This window comes from Sylvia atricapilla, chromosome 8 (genome assembly GCF_009819655.1).
Source record: "Sylvia atricapilla isolate bSylAtr1 chromosome 8, bSylAtr1.pri, whole genome shotgun sequence".
NCBI classification, from domain to species: domain Eukaryota; kingdom Metazoa; phylum Chordata; class Aves; order Passeriformes; family Sylviidae; genus Sylvia; species Sylvia atricapilla.
The window spans coordinates 14,357,084-14,380,343 of NC_089147.1; the positions used below are offsets into that span (position 1 = coordinate 14,357,084).

Genomic DNA, 23,260 nt, shown 5'->3' on the forward strand with positions numbered 1-23,260 from the left:
AGAGCGGGCTGTGACAGCGCTGATCGGAGCCAACTCGAGTTAACATAAAACCTGGATCTCTCACAAGAGGCCTGTCCTTTGTATTCCCCCACCTCCAGAAGGAGCCAGGCTATCCAGGTTAGCAAACTCCTCAGCCCTGGTGCTGTCACCCCGTGCTGCTGCGCCGTCCTGCTCAGAGTGCTGGAAAGCAAGGCAGAAGCGGAAAGATGACAGTGATGGCTGTGGGAGAGACGCTGGGGGATGGCTCCCACGGGAGCGCAGGGAGGAGCACCCAGGCCGCTCCCGGAGCGGTATTGATTCCTGCAGCACAAGCACTGCCTTCTGTGCCTGTTCATTGTCGATGTGCAGGAGGACAAGGAGCAGGAGAACCTGGCTCCCCGCTCCACAGCCAGCCCACACTCCTAGGGGCCGGACCACTTCCTTGTCCGCCAGCCGCCGGCAGCACCAGCGTCTGCCCGCACTGCTTCCCTGCATTACACAGCGCTGTCACGAGCTGCTCAGTCCCCAGGTGTTTTGTGCAATAATGCAAAGCAGATCTAATCCACCCCAGCTCCAAGCTCTCTGCAGTCCCCTCCCCACAGGCTGAGCGTGTTCCCTGGCCAGGCATGGGAGAGAGACCCAGGACTGTGGGTGCTCTGCATGCCCCGGGCACAATGGAGCTGACAGGCGATTCCCCTGTTATTCCCGCACATCCCTTGCTGTTCCCCAGAGCTTTTCTCTGCCAAAAGCACTCTGTAAGCATTTGCTCTGCAACAATAAATCAGAGGGATGATCACACGAGCACGGGCGAGCCCTGTGCTCCCTGGGACCAGGGTGCAGCAAGGTGCTTGAGGCAATGCTCAGCCCCAGAATGCGGTTAATTCATTTCCTGTCTGCCCACAGCTTGGTGGGGTTCCAGGTGGCAGTTCTCTGGACTCCTTGGGTTGTCTGGTTTCTTTAGGACTAGAGCAGACCAACCAGGGACCCCTCTGCACTCATGTGTGGTCCCAGAGGGTCCCTGGGACTGCCTGGGGTACAACATGGATGCAAGAGCCTTGGTTGTGGACAAGGGGGTTCCTTGTCCCTGTCCCATGCCTGGTTGTCCACGTTCCCCCTGCTCAAAACCTGGCAAGGAGCCAGAGAGGAGCAGCCCAAATCCCTGCCCCCTCTGACACTCCCATGAGTACACTGAGCGAGCAAGTTCTCAGCTCCCTGAGAGTCCCGGCAGTCACAGGAGTCGACAGGCTCTCTGGTGGCTGGGAAGAGGCTTCAGGTCTCACACAGTAAAGGCTGGTCGGGGAGAGCTGAGACTGCCTCGTGCTGTCCTTCCCATCCTAAGGGCCAGGGCTCAAGCCAGTTGATGCTCTGCAAGCAGGAGCGGGATGCACAGCTCATTTGAGATCAGTCTCAGATCTGGGGCTGCTGACAGCTCCTTTCTCTCCCACACTTCTCCTTTCAGCCTGTGCCTCCCCATGGCCTCAGCTGATGCAGCTGCAGATAAAAAGACAAGGAAAGCCAGGCAGCAACTCCCGGCTTGCTCTGCTGTCCCCTGGGAGGCAGACATGGCAGCTTTAGATCAAGACTGTTCAGAAGTAAGAACAATCCCAGCTATCAGCAGAGAGCGGCTGGCTGGTTTCTGGCATTCACTCCCGCTGGATACACGACAAGGGCAGTGGGTTTTTGGACTGAGGTACTGGGACCGCTGATGCAGAGCCATGGGACACTCAGCTCCCACCAGCACTTGGCTGAGTTCCTGGGGCATGGCCAGGCTGGGGGCAGACCAGGCAGCAACATCTGATCCCCTATCCTAAAACTGGGAGCAGTGGGAACCCAGTGCCACCCTGCTCTACTAGAGTCAGCCTTTAGGATATGAGATCTCTATGCCTGGCGAGACTCCCAGGTCATCTCAGACCACTCAGCCCAGAAAGAGCTGAGCCATGGTCAAGCCATACCCTACAGTACTATTCTGGGGTAGCTCACGGACCAGTTCAGGTGGGATGTCCTGTCCCATCTGCCCTTTCTTTGGGAGCACAGGGGTGTTAGCGGTACAATGGGTCTCTGTCCCCATGGGTGGCAGTCTGGAGTATACCACTGTGTCATTTGAGGGAAGCAGGAACAGTGGCCAGGGCTGGAGAGGGCACAAGATTATGCTTCTAGTGGACTAAAAGAAGGAGGTCCTTCTGCAGCTCATACCTTGCAGCATTTGGACTGTTTTACTGCTGCCATGGAAACTGCTGTGGAGCATCATTCTGTTGCACTGGCCAGGGTGACCAGGCCATGGCAGTTCCCAGCCTTCCTTGTGTTCTCACACCTGGATTTACAGAGTGGGAGATACTGGATGCTGCCTGCCAGTCACCATCCTTGGGTCACCCTGGGGCTGTGATAGGATGGGGGCATCCCTGGGTAGGGCACCCACAGAACAGAAGGGATGGAGAAACCAGGTAAGTGCTGGCAGGGGCTGTCTGGTGCCATTCCCAGACAAACCCAGCTCCCATGCGGCCAGGGGCTCCACGCTGCTTGGCCTCCCACAAACATAAATCATTTTCAAATTTATAACATGAATAATTGATTTTGCCTCCATAGCTGGCGATAAATCTCCTGGGCGCACATGCATAAGAAAATAATAATAATGAAAGCGATCAGGATCTGCTGCCATCGATTACCTGTGAGAGGGAACATGGTCCCTAGTCTGCCCCATGAGGCTGGGGTAGGGGCTGTTCCCTAGGGGATGCTGCATGGTCCTGTCCGATGTGAGCTTTCCTTGTCCTGCACAGGGGCACCTGACTGAGGTGGCGTGACTGGACCTATCCTAGTCTGAGCCCCTGGGGCTGTACTGGCACCCACATTGGGCTGTCAGGAAGGCTTGAGTGCTTCGGGGTATCCCAGACCTCAGGCATGAGCGCTCTCAACCTTGTAACTGCACCTAAAGAGGGATAAGATGCTTGGCACAGCCCCATTCAGGGACGCGGGGTGCGATGCCCCAGTGGCACCGCGCTGGGGTGGCCCGTGAGCGGTCCCCTGCTCCCTCGGCAGTTTCACGGTCCGGGGGGGGCTGCAGAAGCCGCTCTGGCTCCTGGCTGGTCCCGGCACGGGCAGGCAGTGTGCACGCCATGGGACATTCCCCTTCCCGGGTCACCTCTTCTCCGGCACCCACACCATGAAACCGGCTGGGAATCACCTGGTTGGGAATCGCATCAGAGAGCTTCGGCTCAGTAGGAAGGAGATCCTGGAGAGGGAGCGGGCAGAGACCTGCTGCCCATCAGCCAAACTAACCAGGGCGGCCGCACCAGTTTGCCCAAAGCCTTGGTAGCGCGGCGTCCCCATGTCTGCCCGCCCCGTCACAGCGAGCACCACGGCTCCCGCCGGGTGTGTGACACCGAGCGGTAACGGGAGCCCCACGGCAGCCTCAGGGGGCCACCCGTGGGCGGGAGCGGGGCTCGCTCTCCCTCCGTCCACCACCATCCCACCACAGAGCGGCCGGCGGCGCCGGGAAGGACGGCCCGAGTGCCCCGGCCGCGGGGGAGGAGCGGCGGCAGGGCCGGGCCGCGGGGCGGGGCGGACGCCGGGCCGCACTACAGGCCCCACACTGCACGTCCCGCACTACAGGTCCCGGCGCTCCCCGCGGCGGGGCGGGCTCGGCGCGGCGGAAGCGGCGGCGCGGCGCGGAGCGACGGGGGACCCGGCGCGGCCACTGGTAACGGCGGCGGCCTGGCGGGCGGCACGGCCCGGCACGGCACGGCACGGCCCGGCACGGCACGGCGCTCGGTACCGGGGCACAGCGGCCCGGGGTGCGCACCCTGCCCGGTGCCCGCGCTGCCCCGCTCTCCCTCACCCTGGTGTTCCAGCCCTGATCCTTACTCCCTGTCCCGGTCCTGATCCTTGTCCTCTGTCCCATCCCTGTCTCCCATCCCTTTTCCCAGTCCTGCCTCCCACGCCCCGCCGCAGCCCTGATCCCCGCCTGAAGTCCCACGTCCCCAGTCTGCCGGCAGGCAACCCCCGGGTAGGCTGCCACATTGCAGACCCCATAATCTCCCCCCTGCACGGAGTCACAGGGCCATGTGTCAGCCCTTGAGTGCAGGGGAGTTACACCGATTCCTGGGTGCTCGGTGCTCCAGTCTGCCATGCCTTGTAAAACAAGTGTCTGGTGCTCACAGGTGCTGGACACTTTTTCATGGGGGCTTGCAGGCCCCTGGCATCCTCGTCTATCCATCACACCACCTGCGAGGTTCTGTGTGCTGCCTGCTGAGTGGCTTTCGTAGCCCTAGAGTGGCCCATGGCACGATGACCAGATATGCCTCTTGCACATTTTGGGGTGGTCACCCCAGTCACTTGCTTTCTGGTGTAAGTGCACTGTAGAGCTCTTTGCTTTTCAGCTGCTCTTGCTCCTTGAGTAGCTACTTTGGGTTATTTAACCTTCATTTTCCCAGGCTAGGTCTTGCTTTGTTTCCTGTTTACATTTCATGGGTCCTTTAAGCAGTGTTTTGAATAGTGTTTACAACAGCTCACTGCTCAGTATCATCTGCCGATTTAATGACAATTCATTATACAAGTAAAAGTTTGAGAGATGGTCTAAAATGAGACCCTGAAGTTCAGCTAAGTTGGCTCTTGCTTACCTCATCAAAAACCTTTGCCCAGTGATTCTTCTGAAATAACTCCTCTGGGCAAGCCAGTGTCCATCATTCATTGTGTTGGTATGCAGGCTCCTTTAACTGCCAGTTTTGTTCTGCACTAGGGATAGGAACAGGGTTTATCCTGTTCTCAGCTCTGGTTTTGTTGTCCTTTTTTGCAGAGAAAATCAGTGCCTTGTTTGCTGTACCCATTGCTAGGGCCCTGGTTTCTTCTCAGCACTGTGTGTCAGCAGGTTAATAAGTTCATCTCCGCACTGGCCAGGCTTGCCAGGTGACTGTCTCTGTGTGGACGTGCTGTTTTTGCTTTTCCTGCAGCTGTTTTTGCAAGGCCTCTGCCACATTTGCATTTTTCTGTTTAAAAACAGTGATTTTTTCCCTTTTGAGTCATCTTTATTTTTGAGCCATCATTAATTTTCTCTCCCTCCTTGTTTATTAATAGACCTTTTCACTTTTGTGCTGATTCTGCCTGGGCATATTTGTAAAGTCCTTTGTATTCGCCTTAGTATTTTGGCTGTTAACTCCTTCTGCTGGCTTGTTGTCCCTTCCCTCTCCCCTGCCCCCCTACAACTGTGAGGGGACACTATTGACTTACAGATCATCTTCCTGTCTGGAATGTTCCCCTTCTCTTTTTCCAGGTATCTTCCAAGACCATCTATTCCAGGTGTCTCCTAAGAGTATTGCAAGTGAAAGGCACGATTGAAATCTCTGTGTGCCTTTGATGCTTTTGCCACCTCCTCACATAGCTAGTGTTTGCTGTGGCTGCTGGAGAGCTCTTTCTCCTGGCAGCCAGGGACAGGATGGGGTCAGGGCATCTTGAAGCTCATGGGGCTGCCGGCAAGAGTTAGATGGAATGCAGCTCTTTTCTCCTTGAATGCTTCACTTTGTACCAGTGGCTGTGTACATGCCTCTGCTCTGTCTCCACCAGGTATTCAGGTCCTTTCTTGGCCCCATTTCCCACCATTGAGCCAGGTGGCCTGGGCTGGAGCTCTGCTGAGAGCAGGAGAGGGGCAGGGTAACCAAAACCTCTGACAGTCCTTGTCTGGGCTGCCAGGGGCTGGTGTTGTGCAGTTGGTAAGTGTGCCATGGCACGTGCCTGGCATGGGATGAGTCCTGCAAGTGGCAGAATCCCCAGTGGAGCTGTTTAGAATCTCTTTGTACCTGCCTTTTTATTAATCTTGTTATTGTAGTTATTTTTTTCCCCTTCAAAGAGCCCAATCTGCTGCAGGCTGTAAAGAGTGACATTGTGGTGTGCGAGCTGCATGCCAAGGCTGCATGAGGTCCCCCAAGGCTCCTGGTCCCCCAGTATTGCCATCCCTGTTCACTGTCAAGGCTTTAAGGTTATCTACTCTATTGATGGGAATATGGATTGAGTGGAATTAGAAACCTCGAAGGCTAAAAATACAGCTCCCTGCCAGGAAATGCGGCAGCCTGCTGAGAGGGTGCTGTGTGGCACTGAGACTTCTCCAGGTACTGGCATGTTCCACATGAGCACCACAGCCCAGCATCCGTGCCTGTTCCCAGGTTCCCTGAGCAGGACTATGGGAAGTCCCACGTCCCACAAGTTCCAAGTGGCTGGCCTGCTCTTGTTTGTGGGGTCCTTCCCTGGACGGGACAGGGAAAGAAATCAGGGAGAAAATGCTGCCCATGTGTGCTGCAGATGTTCACTTGAGGAGAAACACATGCTGGCACATGAGTGGGCAGCTTGCTGAGACCTCACAAACACATACCATGGGCACAAGCTGCCCATGAGCAGGGTGTTCCTGGGAACAGTGTGAGAGGAGTCTGTGCCTTCAGGGAGCTCTGGCTGCCTCCTGGCTGATGATCCAGCATCCTCCTGGCCATGCCAGGCTGTGTTATGCTGGGCTGGTGGACTTTACATGCCATACAGCTGGCAGCACTCCCATCACCACTTTTACCATGGCACCATGGCCTTTCCCTGCTTGGTGCCAGAGTGCTGAGTTGTTTTGCTAGGCAGGCCCATAAAACAGAACAACATCTAGGGCAGCATAGATCTTTTTGGAGGTGCACTGCCCATTGTTGCCTGTCTCTGTGGGGCAAGCTTGGTCCCAGACTCTGGGAGTGGTGGGGTTGCCCTGCCTAGTGTAGTGTGAATGAGATCCAAAGCCAGGGCCATTGCTCTGCCTCCTGGAGCATGAAATCAGTTGGTGCCGACCCGTGGCTGTGGCATCAATGAAGTGTGTAATAGGCTGAGGGCAGGAGCTGTGCTGCCCTGTGGGGAGAAAACAAAGCACTGCAGCATCCCTGCCAGTGTGGGTCATCTACCACCTTGCTGTGCTTCTTAGCAGGCTGCAGGAAGCAGCTCTTCCCCAGCAGTGTGTGGCAGGCAGAGGCAAAGCTGTGCAGGGAGAAGATGCTCCCAGCACCAGCCGTCTGGCTAATGCTGCACCATCTGCTTTGGAGGGTGAGGCAAGGTGAATGGCAAGCTTTCGAGGAGCCCATAAATCCTATGTGCAAAGGCTCTTGGAGGTGACATGGGATGTGCATGGAGCAGTGCAGGTTCTGGTTGCTCCCTGTGCTGGAAATTGTCAGGAAGGAGAGTCTGGGGAGATCGCTGGCCCCCAGAAGACATTCAGTGATGAGCCATAGCCTGGGACTCCGGGCTTGGCTGGGAAAAGTCCTTTAGTTGAACATGTTTCAGTGCAGTTGGAAGCTATCTGTGGTTGGAAATGGTGGTGCCGGGGGGGCTTCCAGTGTCCCTGCCCCTCTGGTACTTGGGCTGCCACTCGGTGAGAAAATGTATAATGCCTCAGTGTTGAAAAATGACTAATCCAGTCCTTGGAAGGTTTGTAGGATACATTCCTTTCTTGCGGTCGATAAAGATAAAGGAGATCGTTCTGCCAGCAAAATTAGTGTATCAAAGAAGGGGGAAAAAAATGACAAGAGCTACGGAGACAGAAAAATGATTGGGGTAGCCCTGGGATAGTGCTCAGCATCACCACGGCGCCTGTGCCTGCACCGCATGTTCCTGCCCATCTTCACAGCATGAAGTGCAGGCACAGGCACTACGGTCATGCTAGGGGTACTTCCCTACTGGGCTTTTCCAGTGGTTTCTAGAGAGCCACGAGAGACTCGTCCATCGTGCCAAGGCTGTCTATCCATCAGGAAGAGGGGATGATGCCATGTGGCATGGGCAGCCCCAGCCACTTTCCAGCCAGTGGCTGGCCTCCTCTCGCCTTCCTGGCACCACTGTAGGCTGTTGGTGAGGGGCCACAGAGAGCGTTCGCGCCTCGGTCAGGGGCTGCGTGGAGGGGAGGCTAATGTACCGGAGGTGCCTCGGAAATGAGAGCCTTGGATGGGTTCCTGGCCCTATTGATCTGCCGGCAGTTTATGCATCCTGACATTCATAATCTCGGTCGGCACTGATGGTCCAGATTAATGGGCCCAGGGGCTGTCCATCCGTCACTTCACATTAATTACTGAAGAGGTGTTTTTCCAGTGATTTACCTGACAGCAGCCTGTGATGAATCCCCCTAAACAGAGTGGGCAGTGATTAATCATGGGGCCCCAGCCCAGCCCCACTCTCCCTTCCCCTCAACCACAGTGCAGCCCCCCACACCATCCGTCTCCATAAACCCTGTCTGATGCATATTTATAGGGGCAGGGGGGCCTGGCCGCTTGCGGCATGCCTGCTTCTGCCAAAGATGATGAAAAATAAATCTCTGTCGGGACGGGGTAGCAGGTGAGCAGGGCTGCAGCATGCCATGGTCCTGCGCCAGGGTATCCCTGCACTGGGGTTTGCTTTCTGTTGTTCTGTGGCTGCCTCAGGCTTCTCTGTGGTTTTGGATGCCTGAGTAGTGCATGGTCCAAGTGTTCTTCTTCAGCTGCAGATACTGGTCTCTTGGGCTTGAGGGTCCCAGGTAGCAGCTGCCAGAGTGGGGAGGTGCCTCAGTGCTTCTGTCAGGATTTCCCTGCTTCCCCCAAGTCGGATGCACCCCACCAAAGGCTGTGGGGCTGTGGGGTGCTCCAGGCCCCTAACCGTGTGTGCAGATATGTTATTGTGGGGCAGTGTTGAGGCTCCACAATCCATCACTGTGTGCCAGCTGCTGAGGGAGCAAGGGTGGGTGCTGGGACCCTGACTCAGTGACCTGGGCAGGGGCTGCCCCCTGTGCGCTCAGCTGTGGGGCTGCAGGGCCGCAGGCGGGGCAGTGATGCTGTTCTCTCCCTGGCAGGCAGTGGTGGCACCATGCAGCAGGAGGCAGCGGGCAGCCGGGTGCGCCGCAGGAAGCCCGACATGGCCCTCTACGTGCCCAAAGCACGGCGGGAGAGAGAGGCACAAGCAGCTGGTGACACACGGGGGGGGCACCGCCGGGAGCCTGAGAACCACCGCCGGGAGCCTGAGAACCACCGCCTGCTGCAGGACTCTGGTTGGGCCAGTGGTGAGGGGCAGAGGCGAAGCCCCCGTGCCAGAACACAGGCAAGCAGAGCAGCAAGGAGGGAGAACAAGGTGGATGCTGGCCCAAAGGAGCTGCAGATGACCTCTGCCAGGCACAGCCATAGGACGAGAGGCAGCTGCCTTATTGCACTGGAAAGCCTGGAGGCATCACCCAGCTTGTGTGAGCCGTGCCCAGATCCAGCTGTTGCTCAGCCCTGGGACAGGCAGGACAAAGCATCTCATGAAGAGCCTGGAGAGCTCAGCCACAGCCATGGGATGATAAGGAGTGAGCCTGACTCTCCATCCCCACTGAGTGCCCAGGCTGGGGCTGTGAAGGCTACCCCTGAGCCTGGGGCTGAGCCCATTAGCCCAACACCTGCTGCTAGCCCAGCACTGGTTTGTCAGACAGGCCTGAGTGGCGTGTTGGAGCACTTGGGGGACAGCACCCTAGATCCAGCTGGGGACCTCTCCCAAAGCCTGGGAGAGGCTGTCCTGCAGTCAGCAGGGATGGACAGACATAGCAGGGTGCCCCAGTTGGTGGAGGAGATGGTGGGTCCAAAAGCCTGGGAGGAGGAGAGGAAGGAGGAGAGGTCTCTCCTGGCTGAGCAGAGCAAGGGTTGTGCCACTGGGGTACAGGAGGAAGAGGAGACATGGGGAGGCAGGGCTGTGCTTCCTGGGGAGAGCACCTTGTCTGCACCAGGAGCCAGCTGTGAACCTGTGTCCTTGAGGGGTAGCATGGGTGACCTTCCAGTACTTCCAGGGGAGAGCACTCCACAGCAAGGCATGGGCAGCCCATCCCAGCTCCCGCCTGTCATGGAGGAGAGCACTGCTGGTGCTGGGGATCCCAGTGGAGAGGGTGACCTGGTGCCTGCTGTGGAGGAAGCAGGCAGCACTTCTGCCTGCACAGATAGCAGTGCTGAGGCTGAGAGCAGTCCATGGGAGGGAGCACCTCTGGAAAGCTGTGAGTCCCCAGTGCCCCTAGAGCTGCTGTGCCATGGCATGCAGGAGATCTCTCCTGCGTCCTGGGTCAAGGAGCTGGCAAGGCCAGATAAGGATGTGGGCTCACTGCAGAAGCACCAGGAGGCTGAGAAAGAAGAGAGAGGTCTCCACAGCAGCTCCCCAAAGGAAGGACAGACCAGTGCCAGTGCTGAAACCCTGAGCCAGACCAGCCCGGGTGCTGAGGAGAGCTGGGATGTGCTGTTCAACGATGATGGGGACTGCCTGGACCCACGCCTGCTGGAGGAGGTACTTCCTGCAAGCCAATGTTTGTGGGGATTTGCAGGGACAGTGACTGGTGCCCATTGGGATGTGGGGGATGACTGTTCCTGTGTTCTCTGGGGTGAGTGTATGGGATGGGTGGGCTGCAACAAGGGCGTAGTCAGCCTGGCTGGCTGTGCTTGCCTTCTCTTAGAGCCATCCTTCCCCTGTGGTGCCAAAACACCTGGGATCTCCATTTTTTCCCATCTGTCCCATGCCATCCCATGTTGCTGGTAGAGGCTGGGGTGATTGTCCCTCTGTGGTGCATAAAGTGTGCCCAGTAACACCTGCTGAAGTGTTGTAAACTGCGACTGCACCCTCATGAAACCAGGGCTGCTGATAAAGAAATGGGCTGAGATGTGTGGGATCTCATTGAAACAGCCAATGGGATGTTTCCTTGAAACTATGACTTCTTAATCAGCTGTGGCTCATTGCCATTCCCTCCTGCACACATGCTGCTGACTTTACTAAGCAGTTGGCTGTTTAGTGCCAGGCCCCACACCGTTTTGCTGCCATTCACAAGGAAAACTTAGCTCCTGCAGCAAGTCTGGATATTTCTTATTGTATTTTAAATCGGTAGCGTCAAACTGGTAATTTTCCAAATGACAATAATGTACATGAGGAAACAACCAACGTTAATTTTGTTAGATCCAGCGTCTGCCTACCCCTGGCTGGAAGCAGGGTGTGAAGTGGCGAATGGTGCCTTGATAACAGCATCTGTGAAGGGATCATATTAACTCGAGAGTACTCTTACTGAGGGGCACAGATCCCACCATGTCCACAAGGCCTTGCTTGAACTGATGTGTCATCTTGGAGCCTGGCATGGTGCTGAGATGGTGGGACACAGAGGGCTCGCATTTGGGGGGATGTGGAAGGGCATTGGGTATTCCCATCCTTGCCTGGCTCTGTTCCCCTGAGCCACCGTCTCCCAACCTTCAGACCTGAGGCTGTGGTGAGTGCTGGTGTGAGGAGAACAGCACTGCTGCTCTGAGGAAGCTGGTACAGGTGGCATTGGCTTTCTGTCGGCTGATGCTGTGGGCATGGCTTCATCCTCAGAGGAGGAAGGTCAGGGAGGATCTCTGTTATGGTGCAGCCATAGGATGCTGTGGGCAAGGTTGTGCTGTGCTGTACAGGTTCTCCAAGGAGTATTTGTACTGGCTCCCCCATGCACAAGCTCTGCGACAAGTTTGAGCTTTCTAGGGAGCTTCCCAAAATGGGTGAAAAAGAACTGAAACAGAGATTTATCAAAAATTGCCATCTTTATCCCTTGTAGATTCCCACATGGCGCCTCATGCTTCCTGAGCCCTCTGAGCTCCCAGCAGGTGGATGTAGCTGCTTGGGAAGGGGCAGGCTCTTGGGGAGATGGAGCTGTTGTTAATTAACAAAAAGAATAAGAAAATTAGTAACATCTTCCTTGTAAGCGAATCCTTATGCAATGCAGATAGCTGGCAGAGAGCAAGATTTATGATGTTCTGTGTGGAGGAGAGATTTCTGATAGTGGATGGCTCTTTAATCTAGCAGGAAAAAAACACCATAGCGAGAACCATTGGCTGGAAGCTGAAACCAGACAAATTCAGAGTAGAAGTCAGTTTGAACACAGAGTAATTAAGTACTGCGACTGTTTCCTTGCAGGCTCTGTGGACTCTTGCAGGCGGTGTGCTGTGGCAGGGCTGTGGTGTGTGTGTGCCCACAGCTGTCGTGTAAGCGAGCAGCCACTGACCCCTCTGACCTGCTCTGGCAGGAGTGTGTCTTTAGAGAGCAGTGAGATGTGATGGACAGGCTTCATTTTCCCTGTCATCTGTCTGTCCATCTGTCAGCAAACCCTCCCCTCAGAACCCTGCTGGGGCTGGGGACTGCACCGTGGCTCCCAGTCCCTGCCCCGTGGCTGGGGAGCTGCTGGCACTCTGTGTGCTGGGCTGGCAGTGCAGGGGGACCTGTTGAGCTGTGCTTGCTGCATGGCTGAGCCCTGCTGCCAGACGGCTCCTGTCCTTCCTGCCCTGCCATACTTGGTGATTTGTGAAGGTCAAGGACTGCTCCGGCACTCTGTGCTCCTGCTCTCTAATCATCTTCCCAGTGCCTGGCACTACCTGAGTGCTCTGCTCCCTCAAGCAGCACTGCAGGGCTTTATCCTGCCTGGGAAAGGCTCCCTTGCTTCCCCCAAGCAGGTGCAGGGTGCCTGATGAGTGTGCTGCCCTGCACAGGGCAGGAGGCTCTGCTGGCAGTGCTGGCTTGTCCCGTGAGCTCCATAACTCAGCTCTACCCTCCGCTGGCATCCAGCCTCTATGGCAGCACCCCCTTACCTGCCATGAATCCATCTTCCCCATAAAATTGTCAGAATGAGCACTTTTTATCGACTGAGCTGGCTGGGATTTATGGACTCTAAGCTTGCAGTCGTGATGTGCTCCGCTATGATCGCTTAGGGGATCTGGGTGGGAACCTGTCTGAGTTATGTACCCATTTCTTGGCATCATACCAGCCCCACGCCCCAAGGGGAACAGGGGAGCTGTCAGTGGTTTTTGACTGCACCTGGCCTGATGTCTCATCTGAAGCAGGGCAGTGAATCCCCTTGGCCACTGGCACGGTGTAGTTTGGAAAGCAAGGATTCAGCAAGTGGTGCAGGGTGGCCCACTGGGCAGAACATGGTGCACGGTGACCAGCTGGCACTGAGTGTGCTGTGGGACAGAGGGAAAAAGGGGCTGACTTTTCATACAACCCCTGTGTTGTGACAGCGTGAGGCTGCTGCCTGTGTTTTAAAATAAAGATTGAAAAATGTGCAAGGTAGAAAAGCTCTACAGCCATTATCTTTTAGGGCTGGGGAAAGTGCCCCACTGTGAGGTATTAAAGGTGCACAACGCATTTTATCGAGAAGATTGAGAAGGGACTTGATTAACATTAGTAAGTGCTGTGATGGGGAGGAGACCAGGGACTAAGGGTTCTTTAATCCAGCAGAGAGGCAGAACAAGAACTGCCGGCTGGAAGATGAAGTCAGACAAATTCAAATGAGAAATAAAACGTAAATTTTTAGGTGTACAGGTGATTAACCAGCAGAACTTGCTCCTCAGTGGAGCACTGTCTTTTTCATCTTGGCATCTGGGGTGCTGATAGGCTGTTGTGGTGCATGTGCTGCAGCCAGGGTGTGCTGAGCCTGGTACTTCCATGTGGCAGAGAGACATCAATCTTTCCTCCTGGCGTTACTGTCCTGCTCGTTCTTCCCCAAAGGTATTTCAGGTCATCACATGACTGTGAAGGGAGGGTGTGCTTGGAGATCCATGTGCTGTTTCAACCTTGTCATTCCTACCGTGTCCCTGTCCTGGCCACAGAGCATGGCAAGTGAAGGGATGCTTGTAATAGAAAAAGCAAGTGCATGGTGTGAGAACCCTGGTTGATAAATCATAATTCTCAATGCCCTGAATCCATTTGCAGTGCTGGGGTGAGCTGCAGGGGCCTAGACAACTTTCTGGGGAGCACTTGCCATGGGTTGGGAACTGCTGTGAGGTGGGCATGGGTTGCTCAGTGCTGTGCCTCTCCTACTGCTGCAGCTCTCAGGGGGTGAGAAGCACCAGGAGAGCCAGCAGTCACCCCGCTTCAACTACTATGGGGCTGAACCTGCTGCTCCAGACATCAGTGATGATGAGCTGCCCCACGTCATCGAGATCTACGATTTCCCCTCGGATTTCCGCACCGAGGATCTGATGCGTGTCTTCTGCAGCTATCAGTGAGTCTGCCAGCGCTCTGTCCCTGCTGCTGGGGTTCCCTGCCTGGGCTGTGCTCCAGATGGCTGCCCATCAGGTGCTGATGCCTCGCTGACCTTCCCACTCTTTGGCAGGAAAAAAGGCTTTGATATTAAGTGGGTGGATGATACGCATGCCCTGGGCATCTTCTCCAGCCCCATAACAGGTACTGCTCCTGGTTCAGCTGGGGATGGGCAGAGAGGAGGCATCTGTCTCCCGCAGCCAGATCCTGGGCATGGGGCTGACTTTGCACGTGGACATGCTGCTCTCTTCCTGCAGCACGCGATGCCCTCAGCACCAAGCACCTGATGGTGAAGACACGCCCACTGTCCCAGGGCACCCGCGCCTCTAAAGCCAAAGCCAGGGCATATGCTGGTGAGTGGTGCTGCCCTGTCCCAGCTTGTGCCATCGTGCTTGTGCTGCAACATCATCCTGATAACTGGGGATGGATGGGGCAGCCAGCACGCCTCCACAGCTATGCTGACTGCCCTGTCTCTCCCAGAATGCCACACTAATGTACCCCATCTTCACAGAGTACCTGCAGCCAGCCAAGGAGCGCCCTGAAACATCAGCTGTCCTGGCCAGGCGGCTGGTGATTGGTGCCCTGGGGGTACGGAGCAACCAGACACCAGCCCAGCGAGATGCCGAGCGGAGGAAGCTGCAGGAAGCTCAAGGTGAGTTTTGGATGCCTGGAGGGGCTGCAGTGTAGGGGGCCCTTCCTCATGCATGCTCCTTCTCACAGGGTGCTGGGTGAGAGGGGGCTGTGCCAGGGTGGATTCCAGCCACCTCCACAGGGAGATGAGATTATAGGGATGTGGAATTGACCCTCTTGTCTCTGCAGAGAGGAAGCGCCTGGAGAACAAGCAGCGGGAGGATGCCTGGGAGGGCCGGGACTGAGCCAGGAGGCTGCACTTTGAGCCCATGTCCCTCTCTGCAGGCAGGCAGAGCACTCTGTGTCTCAGAGCTGGGACAGATTCTGCACTGTGTCCAAAAGCACTGCGCTGCTTCACCGAAAGGGCTGAGCAGCACGCGGGCTGGTTGGTGCCGTGGGGATGCTGTTGCTGTCAGGAGCACTGCCCACCCTGCCCAGGGCAGAACCCCCAAGGCTGCCAGCCACAGCAGGAGCAACAGCAGGATGCAGGAAGTTCAGCAGAGAGCGTGGCGGGCTGTGTGGGGTGGCCCTGGCCACCTTGCAGGGCCTTGTGAGTGAGAGTTTCTGTCCTTTATTTTGCTAATAAATGCCATTTATTTTATTTGGTTGCCTGGGTGGTGGCTCCCCGTTCCCTTCATACCGGGGGAGGGTGTGCGTGCTGGGGGCGGCTGCACATGGTCCACACCACTGTGGGGATGTCCACCCCTCCCAGGTGCTGGGTGTCCCCAGCCGCTGTGGGGGATGTGCAGGCAGGAGGGATCGGGCAGGACGGCAGGCAGGAATGTGCTGGCAAGGGACCCTGTTTACTTCCGCGGAGCAGCTGCAGCCCTGAACAGCAGGGCCCTTGTCAGAGCATGGGCAGGGCCGTGTTCCTGGCCCCACACGGGGCTGTGATGTGGCCACGCTGCCGGCCGTGGCAGGCTGGGGGCTTCCTGCCCTGCCCCCGGGCGGAGGCTGGCACCTGGGACCTGCCTTTGGCTCTGCTTTGCATCATCTCTTAGCACCTGAAAAACAACCCTATGTTCCCCAGCACTCCCACCCTCTAGCTATGCAGACTCTGTGGTTTTGGGGCCTTTCACAGGAGCTGAGGATGGAGATGATGCTTTTCTGCCAGCATTTTGCATGCTTTTGACCGCTGAGGAGCTCATGTGCCTGCCCTGTGTCCCCTGGCTGTCCCCCAGCTTGGCAGCAGTGGAGCTGGTCATGACCTGGTGGTGGTGGCTGCCTGCCCCTGCGCCGGCCAGCAGCGCTGCCAGCTGGGAGCCATCTCGGCTGCTGCTCCCGGATGCTCGTGGCTTGGCCAGTGGAAATTTCAGGGCGCAAAGCTGCTCTCATGTGGAAAACATCTTCCCCACCATCCGGCATCCCTCAAAGCCCGACCCTGGCCGAGTGAGCCTCCACCAGCACGTGCCTTGCCACGGTCCCTGGCCTTGGGCCCCTTCAGTGCATCACCACCATTCTCAGCAGCAACTCCACGTGCAGGGACCATCACGTGTGGGTGCAGCCTGACTTGTCCTGGGCCAGGGTGGGTGCTGACACCCCCCCACCCTGGGCTGGTGCCTGCCAGCGAGGCAGGAATCCACAGAGGTGTGCAAGGAGAGGGCTGGCACTGCCCCGTGGCTGGCGATTTGAGAAACAGACAGTAACAGAGTGTGTTGGTGACATTCCCTTTTATTTCCTGTTGTAAGAAAAAATATAGAAACCACGGGAGGTAAGAAACAGAGAGCAGGGGCACAGTGTACCCTGTGTCCCCACACTGTGCCCAGGAGAAAGGGCTTTGAGGGACAGAGTGGCCCCTACCACAGCTCCCATGTCTGGGAAGCTGCCAGGGCAGCCTGGGAAAGCCCAACATGTCAGCTGCAGACACAGTGGCTGCTGGGCTGGATGCCAGCCCATGCTGCTACAGGGCTGGCTGGGTCTTTGTGCATGCACAGGGTTAGCCAGTTCAGGGCCAGGGTGCCCTGGCCCATGGGAACCACTGATGGCAAGCCAGCCACATGCAGACAGCCAGGGAGTTGGTGGCCCTGGGTGGCACAGGGGAAACACTGCCTGGCTAGGGACACATTGCCTACACCAAGTTGTTCTCAGCTGGGGACTAGCTTCATGATCCTAATGGGAAAGAGTGCAGGGAAAAGAGGAGGTGATGGTGGGATTGATAAGAGTGTACCCCCTCTTCCACAGCATAGCTCTCTGCTCCCAGCTCCCAGAACCTTTATTGAAGACAGGACTTCAATAGTGCATGGGTGGCTGGGAATTGTCCTGAGTCTGCTGGAGCAGGGGGGGCTGGGCAGGCTGAGGTAGTTGTCCTGGGGGCCCCTGGGGCTGTGGAGGTGACGGCTGCTGCTGTATTTGGGCTGCTCTTTGAAGTCCTGCTGGAAGCACGGGACTGGGCACCCCCACCAGCCCTGGTGCTCATCTCCATCCTCTGCAGCAGCATCAATAAAGACAAAAGTCTGCAAGTCCCTGAGCTCAGTCCAGTGCTGCCAGGGCACAGGGGCTGGGGCGTGGGAGTCGGACTCCCGTGGCGCTGCTGGGACCATGTCAATGCCAAGGGTTCACACAAGGTTGTTGGCCAGGCGCTCCCGTCTCTCCAGATCACTCACCACGTCAGCACCGTAGGCATCACCTGGGGAGAGTGATGTTGTGGGGGTGAGTGGGAGTGTGGGGACAGAAGAAACCTGTGGCACCTCCAGCCTCATTGCTGCTCTCACACTGCCTGCCATAGCCCCTATGCTCCCATCCCTCCTTACTTGTGTGGCAGCCGTGCATCCAGACACGCTGCCCATCATACTTGCACTGGCACCTCATCACGTTGTTGGAGAAGTCGGACTCAGCCACCTCATGCTTGGGGTTCACAACCACCTGGAGAGGGCAAGGGGCAGGGCTGGCAGCACCTCTACTATGCCCTGGCTGGGCATGCACAGCAGGGTATAAAGCAGCACCCTGATGTGCAGGGTGAGGGATGCTGTGGTGCTCATGGAAGGGACACCTGAGCCCTGAGGTCTGGTAGCTTGGTGTCCCCCACCCCTCCATCCCCATACCTGGAAGGTGTAGCTGCCTGGTGGCACGTCGGTGATGTCAATCCACTGGCAGTCGATGTCATGGTGGTAGGTGTCCCAGCACCCCACACTCACCCCCTGCTCACCAAAGTTGGCACAGGCAAAGCGTCGCTGAAGACCTGCAGCAAGGAGGGCAGGAGAGGGAGGCACAGGCAGAGCCCCTTTGGGGAGCAGAACTGGGAGACCAGAATGGGGGGCCACTATCAGCTCTGCATCTAGCACCTACCATCGGGGCAGTTGGTGTCTTCCAGGCAAAAGCTGGCCTTGTGCCCCTCAGCCACCTTGGAGCCATTGAGCGTCAGCAGATCATAGTGCGTAAAGACCTCGATGCTGTGGAAGTGTCTGTGGGGACAGGGACTGAGCACAGGACCAGTGCCTGGCAGGGAGCATGTGGCTGGCCCAGGCAACCCCTGCAGAACTTCCAGCAGGGCAGCACCCAGGGACTCAGCAAATTACAACCCTGAAGCCAAATAAAGTCGTAATGACAGTGCTGGCTCAGACGCTGTTAATTACCCCGGGAGGGACAGCCTCTTGGGGACGGGTGCCACCATGCCCTGCCTGGCCCAAGGAGGGGGCAGCTCCCTGCCAGCCCCTGCCTATGGGCCACTCACCGGTGGCACTGGTGCCAAGTCCAGGCATGACGCCCCATCCTCGGGCGGAAATCGGCTCTTCCCAGGTTGTGGATCTGGGAGGAGAAGCGAAGGAGGCGGCGGTGGCCATAGGGCCATTGCATGTTGTCAGCAGAGCGGGAGAGGCAGCGCTCCTCATGGGCACAGTACAGCAGCCCCAGGGGCCGGTCCTCCAGGTAGGCTGTCTCCTGCACCAGCTGGGCGTTCATCACCAGGTCTGGTGCATCTGGCATGGAGGGGATCAGTGGGGATTAAGTTGATGCCCACCTTGCACAGCACCCCCTATTCTCCTACAGGAGAAGGGGGGTCCCTCCTCCCAGCAGTACCCCATGGGCTCCTGCTACTCACGGGCAGTGCAGGTGACCCCCGCTGAGAAGCGTCCCCCGCCGCTGGGGCAGTGGACAGGTCCATGGCGCTGGCACTGCTGGAGGGCCAGCTCTGTGCCGGCACAGCGCACCCCGCTCATCACAACCCGGGTGGCATCGGGGCTGCCCGCCCAGTACCACGTCTCCTGAACAGAGGAGGAGCACAGTGATTGGACCAGTCCTTGCAGCCCTTGCCAGCACCCACCAGGCTCCCCTGCCTCCTCTCCTGCTCTAACACTGCCACCAGGGTTTGTTCCTCCACCATCCCATCCCAGAGCCCCTGGTCACCCCATGCCCATGCTATCCGTCCTGCGAGACCCCTGCAGTTCTGGCCCCAGGCTTGTACCCCACTCACCTGGAGGGCATGGCTGGCAAAGCCCAGCCCCAGCTGCCTGCAGACCACCATGGCCTCATTCAGGCCCCACTGTGCACCGCACACTGCACCCCACTGCAGCCGCCCCTGCACTGGCACCAGCACCTCCACCACGCCTTCCTCGGGGTTGCGGCCCCCGGCCAGCCGCACCTGTTGGCAGAGAGGGGCTGAGCTGGAATGTGGTGCAGACCCCCAGCTCTCCCACCCCCCACTGCAATGGAACACCAGTCCACACATCCAGCTGAACATTCCCCTCATCTTCCTCTTCCTCCTTTCCCCTCTATAAGACCAATTTTGCCACCAGATCATCCTGCAGAACCCCATCAGGATGCTGCTCTGTGTCCCCCCAGGGCTGCTCTGAGCATCCACACTGGGCATAGTGTTTGGGGAGCAAGGACTGTGCAATGGGGCTGGGCTTCAACAGACCCTGGGAAGGAGGCAGGGACACACCTGGCTCTTGAAGTCCATGTAGGGCATGTGGCAGCGGACGGCAGCGTCAGCCTCGTGCCGACATCCATTCTGCTCAGCATCCTGGAAGCGACACTCGCCCAGGGAGCGCTCATGGCCACTGCACCGTACATTGCTCATATGGATCGGCCCCAGACCTAAAGCACAGAAGGGGTCAGTGCGGCCTGCTCCATGAGCATCCTGGAGCAGGACCCTCATCCTCCTTCCTTTGGTCTGGGCAATCTGTGGGAATGGGGCCCATGGCAGGAGCAGACCAGGCAGCCTCATTCCAGGGCAGGCTGGAGCTGTGTGAGCATCCCAGGATTCTCCAGCAGGACACATTAAACCAGTTGATTTCCCCATCATACCCCTCCAAGCCCAGAGGTTTTCCAAGTCCATGCTATAACACCTGCCTCACCTTGTCCCATCCGGGCTCCCACCAGGGCCTGCTTTGCTGTCCCGTAGCCCAGCTGCCGGCACACCACACTGGCTGCAGCCAGGTCCCACTGCTTGTCACACACGGTGCCCCACTCCCCGTGGCGTAGCACTTCCACCCGGCCCTCACCAGGGTGGGTGCCCGCTCGCAGCCGCACTGGGAGCACCTGGGTATGGGGAGCAGCCAGTGAGCAACCCCAGTACAGAGCCAGCCCCCTCCTCAAGTGCAATGGGGTGGCTGTGTGCTGCTCAGCTCTGGGACACTATCTGTGGGAGAGAGCATGGCACTCTGCAAGAGCTTACCTTTCCTGGGGTGGTCTTGTTCTTGCCCTTGCCTGTGCCCTTCTGGAAGGCAGGGCCAGGGAGACAGCTGACAATGGCGTGCATGCCGTGGGGGCAGGCGTGCTGGTGGGGGGCTGGTGGGGCCACCTGCATAGGGCAGCGGCCCAGGTGGGGCTCTGAGCCCTGACACCGCACCTTGTGCACCCAGAAGCTGTTCTTCTGGCTGAGGGTCTTCAGGCTGCCGAGGGAGAGGACCAGGGCCAGGGTCAGTTTGAGTGCCAGAGACTCTTCCCCACCCAATGCTCGAGCTAGGTGCCCATCCAAGGCAACCTGCCCACCATGCTCAGTGCTGAGTCCTACCTGGAGTTGGGGTCCTTCAGCTTCCTGTTCCAGAGCTTCCTGTGGGTGTACAGAGCCAGGAGGTGAGAGAGCATGCTGACACTACCCAACTCTGAACCCCCTGTCCCATAATTTCTGCCCTCCCTAGAGATGGGGACCCCATGGTACGTCATGTTCTCTCGCCACTGGCAATTACTGTGCCAAGCCCGTCTGTAACATACGTCCCAGTGGGACTGTGTGACTCCTGGCACTGCTAGGGGCTCATTATGGGCTGTATTTATAGTCCCAGGCTGAGACGGGGTGGGAGGGACCAAGGGACACTTGTCTTTCCTCTCCTTTCTCCCACACTTTGCCAGCCATGATGGTGACCATCCCCAAAGACCTCTGGATGCTGCTGAGCCCAACTCTGACCCTTGTCAAAGGCCCAGGAAGGGGATCTGGGCATGGCCAGGCCATACCAGCACCTCACACACACACCCATATGTGAAGCCCTTCTCTGACCACTCCTCCAGCCTCTTGTCCCCACAGTGTGTCCAGCCAGGCCCCTGCCCCACATGCCCAGGTGCAGCATGTCTCCCACATCCTTACCGGTAGAAGCTGGTATTGATGTGCTTCTCCCGGGGGAAGCCCAGCATCCCGCAGACCACACGGCTGTTGTTCCTGGTCCAGCTGGCATCACACACTTGCCTCCAGTGCCCATTGTGCTTTACCTCCACGGCACCCTCCATCACTGGCATGCTCAGCTTGGCCCGTGCCAGGATGGGCTTGAGCCGCACCTCCTCCAGGGTTAGTCCTGACACCTGCCACAGTGGGCATGGGGTCGGGTGGGGCTCCAGCATCAAGGGCAGGGGATTTAGAAAGGGGGCCAGGGGATGGGTTAGTTGGACCTGGTCCCGTCACCCTGGTGTACCCTGCTGGGCACAGGCGAATGTCATGGGCCCCCACTCACCTCTCCCAGATGACCAGAGGTGGTAGCCTGGGGGGAGTTGCCAGGCAGGCGCTGTCCTGAGCACACCACACCAGCATCCTCGCCATGGTGGCAGTCACTGATGCCCCAGCCATTGTGGACGCACTCTGCCAGGGAGCCTTCACTGCCCCCACACCGCACATTGTCCAGCCAGATGGGGCCTGGGGACACAGCATCATAGGCCCCATGCAGTGTGTCTTGCAAGCTCTCTGCACCCACGGCCCTGTGGGAAGGCTCCCACAGCCAGTGGGAAGAACACTGCCCATGTCAGGACCCCCTGCCCCCTACCTTCCCCTTGGCCGTAGGTGGCACTATGAGTCCAGGTGATGGCTGCAGTGTAACCCAGCTGTCGGCAGGCGACGGTGGCCGCGTGGAAGTCGAAGCCGTCATCGCACACGGTGCCCCAGCGCCCCTGGTACAGCACCTCCAGCCGGCCCTCTCCAGCTGGCCCCCGTGGTCCCCCCAGCCGCAGCTGCACCGGGGTCGGCTCCTGCCTGCTGGGGGTCACCCAGCACAGCAGCAGCACCAGCAGGACTTGACTTGCACCAGTTGGCATCACCGTCATGGTTCTGTGGCTGGGATATCTGGGGACAGCCCAATAATGAGTCTTTGGGGACCATGGCAGAGTGGGGGTGCAGCTGCAGCCCCCCTGTGCCTCAGGAGCTGGGCAATGGTGGAGGGATACCATGCCCTCTTGCAGGGTGGTGACATCCCTGTGCTGTGGTGGATACATGGGTTGGTTGCTGCCATGCTCACAGCACACCCCAGCCCTACACTCTTCACCAGGTCACCCAGCCCTGACACAGCCCTCCCGGGCACCGGCAGCCATGGGCAGCCCCATGAACATTGCCCTGTGCTCTTATTGCTTCCTGTCTGACCCATGATTTGGGAGATAGGTGAGGGGACCACATAGAGCCCCCTTTATCCTTCACCTGGATTCTCTAGTGAACGCCAGGGTACCTCCCCATCTTGCACACAGCCCCGTCCCCGTCCCCTCACCTCTTCCCCTGCATCTTCATTCAGAGCATTGGTGGGATGGATGACCCCCTCCAGGTGCCCAGACTTCCCCTCCCGGGGCCATCCCGGGCACTCACCCTGGCAAGGGATGTCGGTGCCGGACCGGCAGCGGTGCGGGGCAGGCGGTAGCGAGGGACACGGTGGTGGCGAGGGTACGCAGCGGTAGCGCCCACGGCAGTGGATCCCGCTGCTCCTACCTCCCGCCGGGAACCGCCTGCAGCGGCTTTTATGGTGCAGAGGGGTGGGCCGACCCGAGGGGGCCCCCCGCCTCCCCGCCTCTGGTCTGGAGCCCAGCCCTGCGCCCTGCCCACCCCCGGCCCTACACTGACTCGCTGCACGCTGGGGCAAACCTGTTCCTGTCCCAAACCCTGTCCTTCTCCCAGCCGGGGCGATCTGAGCTATCCCGGATAATCCCTACCTGCCGTGAGACTGGACCTCCCCCGAGTTCAAATTCCCTTGGTCAGGGATGCTCCCCTCACTGGGCTGCCCCCAGCCAGGCACAGCATGGATTTTCTGGAGATTACGAACTGTTATGCTAGGGACACGCCTTGTACCTTCCCACTCACGCAGCGGTTCAAGCGGGTACACAGGCAGAGGATGCCTGGAGGCGCTGCAGTGGGACCAGGACTCGGGGGGCACAGGGACCAAAGCAGGATGGTACCGTGACCCCGGAGCACAGTTCTCCCAGGGCTTGGGGCATCCCTTGT

General features: G+C 58.2%; 2 protein-coding genes across 2 annotated transcripts; one reads left to right on the forward strand and one right to left on the reverse strand.

Annotated features, from left to right (window-relative positions):
* Positions 1-3,595: 3,595 nt before the first annotated feature.
* R3HCC1L (R3H domain and coiled-coil containing 1 like) lies at positions 3,596-15,241 on the forward strand. Its single transcript, XM_066323758.1, has 7 exons — positions 3,596-3,673; positions 8,798-10,245; positions 13,797-13,972; positions 14,084-14,154; positions 14,268-14,363; positions 14,522-14,662; positions 14,830-15,241. Exons 2-7 carry the CDS (start codon positions 8,812-8,814, stop codon positions 14,883-14,885), a joined length of 1,974 nt encoding a protein of 657 aa, XP_066179855.1. The 5' UTR covers positions 3,596-3,673; positions 8,798-8,811; the 3' UTR covers positions 14,886-15,241.
* A 1,052-nt stretch (positions 15,242-16,293) lies between these two features.
* Positions 16,294-22,473, reverse strand: LOXL4 (lysyl oxidase like 4). Its single transcript, XM_066323759.1, is given in 17 exon segments — positions 16,294-17,266; positions 17,391-17,502; positions 17,682-17,818; positions 17,926-18,041; positions 18,311-18,554; positions 18,677-18,839; positions 19,049-19,216; positions 19,517-19,671; positions 19,932-20,115; positions 20,252-20,468; positions 20,591-20,629; positions 21,158-21,369; positions 21,519-21,697; positions 21,825-22,127; positions 22,130-22,187; positions 22,190-22,233; positions 22,236-22,473. Coding segments are annotated over 17 exon segments (2,436 nt in total). The 5' UTR covers positions 22,270-22,473; the 3' UTR covers positions 16,294-17,195.
* Between the last annotated feature and the right edge of the window lie 787 nt (positions 22,474-23,260).